The following is a 9538-nucleotide window of genomic DNA, read 5'->3' on the forward strand; positions in this document are numbered from 1 at the left end:
GACAAAGCGGCTAGCCTGCTCGCCGAGCAAATGAACATAATTGGTTATTACTTATAGATCCAACCAATCATATTCAATCGCTCGGTAAGCATGCCTAGCTGCTTTGCTGTCTTGAACTCGCCCATTGATTGCTGCTTCCGCTGCTTGACGCTTGACGCTTACATGTGAATGCACCTTAATTCACCCTGGATGCAGCTAGAGGCCTAGATAAGTAGATAGACCTCTAGACGCAACAAGTCGAGCAGCGGAACAGCAACCAATCAGTGAAGCGATATTTACAGTGGCGTAAACAATATTGCTTGACACTTGTTGCGTCCAGTGTGAATTAAGCAATAAGGTTTGTTCGCATCGCAACATCCAACATGCTCCTACCATTCTAGCTCCTATTCATTCTATCAAGCGCGTTGGAGAGAGCTATCTGCAACTACCCCCACTCTTCCCCCATCACGCGCTACGCGTTTAGTACTTTTGGTAGCGCAAGCCAGAATCTGGCACCATTGCATTCAACGTTCAATGATTTAAGAATTTGCGCGGATTTTCGCAATGTGACAACAAAATAGTTGTTCAAGCTCGAGTCGAAGCTTGTAAATAAAACCTCAAGCATTCTCAAGTGACTTTAAACTGTATATACAATCACGTAAAGATAACCTAGTTGTTTTTTCATCGTGTAGAACACATTTCTTCATAAACATGGCCAAGAGAAAATCCTTCAATCGTGTATCCCGACGATACTCCAAGCATAGATCCACCGACTCCTTCGGTTCTGGACATCTCGATCCTGATACAGCCATCGTAGATGAAGGTAGGAATATCTTTCCTTCATCATTTCGTTCATTTGCTAGGACATAACTTAAAAAAATCGTCGTTTTTGCGTTGCTTGCAGAAGATCAACAGAAACATCAAAGAAAATAAACAACATATTTTAAAAGAATACACTTTTATTCCACAACAATTATTATAATTATTGTGTTTATTATGTATTATTATTATAAATTATTACATTGAAATTATATTTCAAATTTAGTATTATAACATTTTAATAATTGAAAATGTTGAAACTGATTTTCTGAAAACCGTTTCTCGAATTATGTTACTATAGCAAATAAGCAACTTCGTTTTAGGACATTATCTTTGTTACAGGCAAATTAAAAATCAAATGGTTTTATGATTTTGATATGATTTTCTTCTTTCTGCAGAACAAACATTTTGGTGGAATAACTTGGAGGAGAATACGTTCCCTCCGCATTCCATAATTTACAATGAAAATGAAACGGCTAGGCAGCTGAGTGCCAATTCAAGGATTGATTCTAGTCAGAGTTCCGTTGCTACAGGATGGTGGAAAAATTTGGACTCTGATAACGAACCCATTGCTTCAACAAGCTCAAGGCGTAGTGCAGGTATAAATAGGCAGAATATTTAGTTTATTCTTTTTGGTGTTCTTGAATGTCTTTCATGGTTTATCTTTTCTTCTTTTTCTTTTCAAATTGAAGAGGAAAGAGAAAAGGTGAACTGTGCAAAAAGTTCAGCTAAAAGAATAAATCTTTCAACTCTTTGTCTGCAATCTGGATTTTTTTTGACGCGAGCGAAATTTCACTCAGATTTCTCTAAAATAAAGCAGGACAGAGTTCAGGGTAGCGATCATGTAATTTTTTCGCTAGAATGGAAACGTGAAAAGTAAAAATTTTTATGTATGTTTGTACATATACACACATATATACAAAAAATTTTTACTTTTCATGTTTCAGCCTTAGGGAAAAAGTTACATGATCGCTACCCTGTTCCCCCTCCTAAAATGTTAAAAACTGTTGGTAATGTAATAGAGATGTTGAAAAATAATCTTGAATTTTTTTCACATTTTTTGAGACTAGAGTAAAAAAAGTACAGTAAAAATAAACTTGGCTGGATGGAGGAAGTAAAAATATGATTACAGACGGAGTTTTGCATCATAGATATTGTAGAACTTACAAGATATATTATTTTTTTAGCAATAATTAAAAGAAAAATATTGCAAACTTCGTCATCTGAGTCAGAGAAAGAGCTTGATTTAAGAAAGAGGAAGGTTCGTTTAAAAGCAAATAATAGGAAGAGTGTCAACAATGCCTTTTCAAATGCTTTGAATGATTCCGAGGAAACTATGCCATTACAATTGTGGATGAAACAAGTCCACTCTGAAGTACATAGCGATTCAGACAATGAATCTTCACAAAGAAGGTTGCAGGAAAATGAAGAGGATAGTAATTCGAGCTCAACTTCGAAGATTTTGAAATCAAAGCCAAATATTTTTAGAACAAGAAGAAGTGGAGGTGGTAGGAAAGATCAGAACGCTTTTCAGGATGTACTATCGGAAGATGATGTTTTGAATGGCAGCACTGCTAAAACATCAGTCGCATTCGAAAAGGAATCCTCGAAGTGCCGAAATATTAATACGAGTAAAGATCATATTGACGATCAAAGGGAATCAATAAGAGCGGTAGAAAATATTGAAACTGGTTCTTTAACTCCAAATGTTGAGAAGGTAGTGCCTCGGAATAATGCTGAGATTGTTCAAAGTAGCGATGAAAGCATCGTTATACATTACCAAGATGTAAAATTTAAATCTCGCTTTATGCAGCAAACGCGGAAAAGCATAGGAAAAAATGCCTTTGCAGATGCTCTAATTGATGACAGTAACGCAAGTTTGTCTACATCTAATCCAAATAAGGAAAACAGTAGATCTTTAATGTCACGATCATTACCTTTAAGAAGATCTAAGACCAACATCGATATTATACCTGAAAGTTCAACAATTCGTAAAAGTTCAAGATCATCTTTAAATATAGCTAAAAAGCAGCAATCAGACATATCTGTGCAAGACAAAGATAATATTGAAACAAATTTGAGCAACTCATACTTGGATAATGATGAATCCCGCAGAACGAAAAGGTCCGTATTTTTTAACCCAAAATCAAAAATTCTAAACTATTCCCGTAAGCGCTCAACTAATCCGTTCGAAGAAATTTTTAAGCAAGGTAATACCGGTGATAGAAGAAGTAATGTTTCAACTGAAGATGATCGTGCTTCTTTTGAGCGAGAAACTACAAGGATTAACCAGGAACGTAAATCTTTAGTAGCACAGAAAGACCCACAATCAGAAAAGAGTAATACTACGAATGAGGAAGATTTTTATGAAATATCTCTCCAGGTGTCACCAAACGTCGAAAAAAGTAGATCTAAGGAATCTAATATATTACCGGAAGACGAGAATAAACTATTAGAAAACAGCGATCTCAATAATACATCAAAATCAATTTCTCAAAAGAATGTAATAGCTAAATCGTCAGAAGAAAAGATTTCCAGCCGCAAGTCTATTAGGGAAAAAACTTTGAAGGAACCTGCACATGCAAACGCAATATCGCCCGTCGGTAGATTAAGTACTAATGAGACAGTAATACAAGATGTAAGTGACGATGCTGACGTAGATGTAAATATATCCGAATCAAGTTCTGATAATGAAACTCGTTTGGCGCGTAACAGTTTAAGAAATCGGTCTGAAACACCTGAGAATATAGAAGTACATGAAGTTAATGATAATTTACACAATGCAAGTAGAGAACATGATTCAAGTACGCTCAAACGATTGTCTAAATTAATCCCTACTAAGGAAGCTCGTTTGACGCGTAACAGTTTAAGAATTCGGTCTGAAACACCAAAGCCTGCAAATATAGAAGTACATGAAAATATTAATAATTCGCGCAATGATGTAAATAAAGAACACGATTCGAATATGTTCAAACGATTGTCCCAATTACGCCCTAGTAAGGAAGTTCGTTTGACGCGTAACAGTTTAAGAACTCGGTCTGAAACATCTGTGAATATAGAAGTACGTGAAGATAATGATAATTTACACGATGTAAGTAGAAAACATGATTCGAGTAGGCTCAAACGATCGTCTAAATTAAGCCCTAGTAAGGAAGCTCGTTTGACGCGTAACAGTTTAAGAACTCGGTCTGAAACTCCTGGGAATATAGAAGTACGTGAAGCTAATGATAATTTACACAATGCAAGTAGAGAAGATGATTCAAATATGCTCAAACGATCGTCTAAATTAAGCCCTAGTAAGGAAGCTCGTTTGACGCGTAACAGTTTAAGAACTCGGTCTGAAACACCTGGGAATATAGAAGTACGTGAAGCTAATGATAATTTACACAATGCAAGTAGAGAAGATGATTCAAGTACGCTCAAACGATCGTCTAAATTAAGCTCTAGTAAGGAAGCTCGTTTGATGCGTAATAGTTTAAGAAATCGGTCTAAAACATCAAAGCCTGCGAATATAGAAGTACATGAAGATATTAATAATTCGCGCAGTGATGCCAATAGTAAACATGATTCAAATATGCTCGAACAATTGTCCAAATCAAATCCTAGTAAGGAAGGTCATTTGACACATAACAATTCAAGAAATCAATCTGAAACACTGAAACCTACGAGTAAAAATATGGAAGTCTCTAAGCGATCTATGAATTTGATCGCCGATGTTGAAGAAGACAATAATGTAAATGTAGACTCAGAAACAAGTGATGATATATCGTACACAATAACGAGAGCAAATATACATTCTAAAGGTAATACAAATATAGGAACACAGAAAAGCATTTTATCAACTGAAAAAGAAACGATTGATGACGAAGATGCAGAACCTGCGATACAAACAATTCAGCGAAATTCTTTGACAAAACCTGGAACAAGTAAGAAAGATCATTTGACGCATAACAATTCAAGAAATCAATCTGAAACACTGAAACCTACGAGTAAAAATATGGAAGTCTCTAAGCGATCTATGAATTTGATCGCCGATGTTGAAGAAGACAATAATGTAAATGTAGACTCAGAAACAAGTGATGATATATCGTACACAATAACGAGAGCAAATATACATTCTAAAGGTAATACAAATATAGGAACACTGAAAAGCACTTTACCAACTGAAAAAGAAACGATTGATGACGAAGATGCAGAACCTGCGATACAAACAATTCAGCGAAATTCTTTAACAAAACCTGGAACAAGTAAAACAATAAATCGGCAAAGTGTGCAGAGTTCAAATAGAACCAGCATTAAGGACAGAGAAATTGCACATAGACAAAAAAGTTTGGGCAAGTCTCAAAACTATCGCAATACGCCGACTAAATCGTCAAGTAAAGATATTTCTTCCAATAAGCAAAGTTCATCTAAGACACTAAAGAAAATAGATGATTTTTTCAAAATAAAAGAAACTTTGACGAAACAACTAAGCGAACCCTCGCAAAAGTCGCCAGTCTTTGACAGTGAGAAAATGAAGAAGATTAAAATGGAATTGGAAAAGCTGAAGAGTCGCGAGATGGCCGCGATGAAAATAAACCCGATCGATAAGAAAGAATTTGCAGTAAAAAATGAAAGAATGAAATTTGTTATACCTAAACAAGATACGAAGAAGAAAAAGAAGCCGCTCATAAATTCTACGGTAGTAGTGGATAAGGCATTTCTAATAAATGGAAAGGTGTATAGACCACCAAGGCTTCCTCGTCCGAAACATTGGGTCACAGATCGTCTTTACAAGTTTCTGTGGAAACACTTGGAACCAAAGTACAAACTGGCCACGAGAGTGAAATCCGAGAAATTCGTGCAGGAATTAGCTAAGGTAGTAGCTATTATTGAACGTCGTAAGAGTTACGAAAATTATAAGACCGAATTAAAGACTCTGATGAAGGAAATGGCTCGTTTGAAACTTATCGATACTCGTATGGACTTTTATCATTTCTGTCAGGATTTTTTACCGTATGAATTTCGTGTTAAAGTTATACCTATGCTATTACCCGGCAATAAAAGTAATATTCCCTTCAATCCAGAAAATGTGCATACTCCTTTACTTGATACCGAATGAGTAATCATAGAAAATGTAATTACAATACGATAGAATATATTAATTATGTTTAAGCTGTGCGTGTATAGCGTTTGCGACTTTGAATGTACATACATGTATTCAATAAAAATTAATATTATTTTGTTAATTAATATAATACACATATAATTGATAATATATTTTTTATGAATACAAATAAATGGAAATGTGAAAGGTATTGATGTTATATAATCTAAAAAGTTCATGTAAATTAGAATATGATTTTGTTGAACAATATTTTGATATTCAATAAAAAAATTTTTGCAACTTATATTCTCTTGATACTTCATCATTTTTTGATATTTTTTATTTTGACGAATTTGTAAAAAATAAAATCAACTGCATTAGTTAAATATTAATTTAACTTGGTCATAATTAAACTTAAATTTAATTACAATCCCTTACTTTTATAAATGAAATTAAAAAGAAACAAGAATTAAAGTTTTTAAAAATAGCATGAAGTTATATTATTTTTTTCTTTTGTTCTTTCTATTAATTCTTTTGATGAATAATACTTTATGCTATTTTTAAAAACTTCAATTTTATCAATATAAATTAAATAATGTTGAATCAAGATCCATTAGAGATGAATCTATGTGAATAAAAATAAATCTTATTTCACATCAGTATTCTATGCTTGGCTCTCAAAGGCATCAGCTCATCGACTGATTCAATTTTATTTTTTATTATATACATATAATGTATATTTATAATTTAGATACATAGTAATATATACATGTATACAAACAGAAAGAAGAGCTAAGAATTATTTGCTAAATCAATATATCAATAATTTAACGTGCATAAATTATAATGACAATTTAATATTTATTAGTTGAAAATTTCATGTAGTTATAATAAACTATATAAAATTTTCAACTAATGGATATTAAATTGTTAGTCATTATTAAAATTTATGGACGTTAAATTATTGATATATCGATTTATTAAACGATTCTTAACTCTTTCCATTAATTTGTACATACATATTACTATATCTAAACGATATCATTGAAATATAATACCTAAAAAAACGACCTAGATAAAACATTAAAGACAACTTAAAATAAAATCTCAAAGACGTAAAAAATCAGAAGACTAAGTATCTTAAAGACGTCATATGAATCTTTTCTGGTATATCTTTTATGAGATATCTTCGAAATTTTAAGACAATGTTTACATGATTTCATAATGTTATAATTTTTTCTTTATCAATATTTACACTCTCATCTTTCTGTTGATACTCCGTTTGGCATGTTCGAAACGTAAATCATTCCCACGCCTTTGATACTTGATACTTTGATATTCGCACTTTAAGCGATCAGTATTGCGTGTTTATTTACTTATTCCGATTTACGTACGCATCGTTTGTATAGCCGTGTTATATATAGACCTATTGTGATATCTCTGCGGTTATAAATATCCCCCTAATCGTACGACGATCTTTTTGCCCGTAAACACCTTATTTTTCCATGACGGTCACAACAAGAATTATTTATGTTGCTTCATGACGTGGATGGATAGGAAACAACATTAGACAAATTGTCAAAGATCGAATATCTATGTGTTGAATTACAAAGATTATTAAAGTTTTTCTCTTAGGGATTATTTAATTTAATAAATTAAGATTTATAAATTCTTTCTAATAAATTAAATTAAATTAGAGCTAAAAAAATTTTTTCGAACAATTTGAATTATTATTTAATTTACTTTATTAAAAAACTTTATTAATTTACTTTATTGAAAAGACTACATGTTAACAGAGTAATAGACATAAAATATGATACAATAGTAGTGTGCCCGATGAATACAAAAATTTGTAATTGAGCTCCAAATTATATTTATTCAAAATTTTCACATAAAAAAAATGTAATCATATATTCATTCAAAATTTTGGGTTTTTTAAAAATATTTATTCACAAAAAAATTATGAATATTTAACGAGTATTCATATTCATTCAAACAAAATATAAACTGAAAAAAAAGCTCCAATAAGCAATCGTTACCCCTTAACTATAACCGGCACTGTGATGACTTTAAGTAAAAAATAAAAATGAATTTTATTTATTTTTGTCATTGTAATATTCAAATTTTATGAAGGAAACTAGAAATTATGAAAAATATTTTAGAAAGCAATACATTTTTTATTTATAAATATCTATTTGTGCCATACATATTTCAATATAATTCCGGTTACATCACAGTAATGTTATAAACATTTTATAAGATATCTCGGGCAGGTCCTTCATTATGGTCTGTGGACTTTAAATTCCGAGATATATATTATTTATTCCCAATAAAAATGTCTCTATTTAACCTATAGATTAAACAAGAACGCATTTCGTATAAGTCGCGAACTAAGCGCACAGTGTAATCGTAGCTATTGTTTTTATAGATTTATTTTCTCTTGCAGGCTTGCAAGCTTTCTGCAGATAATACAGAGTAAAAGTGAATACGAAACGAAAATATTCGTAATGATATTCAAAAAATATTCATCCAAATGGAATGAAAAAATATTTATTCGTTTCTTGATGAATAAAAAAGAAGTGTATTTGAATGAGTATTTTCATTCATTTTTTATTCATTTATTCGAATATTAGGTGTATTCACCGGACACACTATATAATAGACTACAGTTCACTATAGTTATATTATTGTAGCTTTTTAGAAATATTGTGATGAATTGGAATAAAAAGTTCATGTTCCACACACATTGTAGAAAGAAATGTCTTTGGTGTTTTTAACATATTTAGAATTCACTATCTTTATGATTTTAATAAAATTCTTTTTCAAAACAAATCAATTTTTGATTTATCTATTTAAATGAAAAAAATTGATATATATTAATCGTCAGTTAATCGATAGTTATAGTGTTGCACACTAAGTGCTAACAATGATCAGTCCTAGTATTCTAATTATACAAGCAAATGTGTTACATTCGTTGCGTGCCGAATGACCATGACGCGCCGACTTTTGCAAATATTTGCGACAGATCGAACATCGCATTGACGTAACGGTATTCATGCAATCCGTGACGCGTTCGATAACGAAAAATTCAATAGTAAAACAAGTACCAAAATTATGTTTCGTTTCTAATTATTAAATAAATGTCAAATTTCCATTTTAATATCCATTTAAAATTTTTTTTCCAAAAGGTAATATTTTTTAAAGTTAATTAATCGCGAGACACACATATTTAAACACAAATGCAAATCTTGTTTGATTTGAAGTCTAATCTCTATAATAGAATCTTTGTACTGACCACCTCAATTAAATTTATTTTTACTTGGCCGCAATGTCTGTGAACACGCATTTCCATTTTAATATTTATTTTTAATTTTTTTTAAATAATAGAAAAAAATTTATAATCGAGTTGGAACAAAAATTTGTAGTGCTACTTCACTTATACCATGTCTACAGATTTTTAAGAAATACTTTTTTAAAAATTTCGTAATTATACTATTCAATAGAACAAAGTCTCAGAATTTGTTTTTTAAATTGTGGTACATTACACGATGATTTTTAACGAAATTATGAGCATCGAAGTTAAATAAAGTGCTTCTTTTATTTAATTTGCGATTATTCGGTAACAAAAAATTTTAGGAATATTTAAAAAAAAAA

General features: G+C 31.4%; 1 protein-coding gene across 1 annotated transcript; it reads left to right on the plus strand.

Annotated features, from left to right (window-relative positions):
* Positions 1–518: 518 nt before the first annotated feature.
* On the plus strand, positions 519–5953 carry LOC108726601 (GATA zinc finger domain-containing protein 14). Its single transcript, XM_018454272.1, has 3 exons — positions 519–802; positions 1197–1397; positions 1986–5953. The coding sequence occupies exons 1-3, from the start codon at positions 691–693 to the stop codon at positions 5897–5899; spliced, it is 4227 nt and encodes a 1408-aa protein (XP_018309774.1). The 5' UTR covers positions 519–690; the 3' UTR covers positions 5900–5953.
* Positions 5954–9538: the final 3585 nt, after the last annotated feature.

This window comes from Mycetomoellerius zeteki, unplaced genomic scaffold (assembly GCF_001594055.1).
Source record: "Mycetomoellerius zeteki isolate Tzet28-1 unplaced genomic scaffold, Tzet1.0 scaffold430, whole genome shotgun sequence".
NCBI lineage: Eukaryota > Metazoa > Arthropoda > Insecta > Hymenoptera > Formicidae > Mycetomoellerius > Mycetomoellerius zeteki.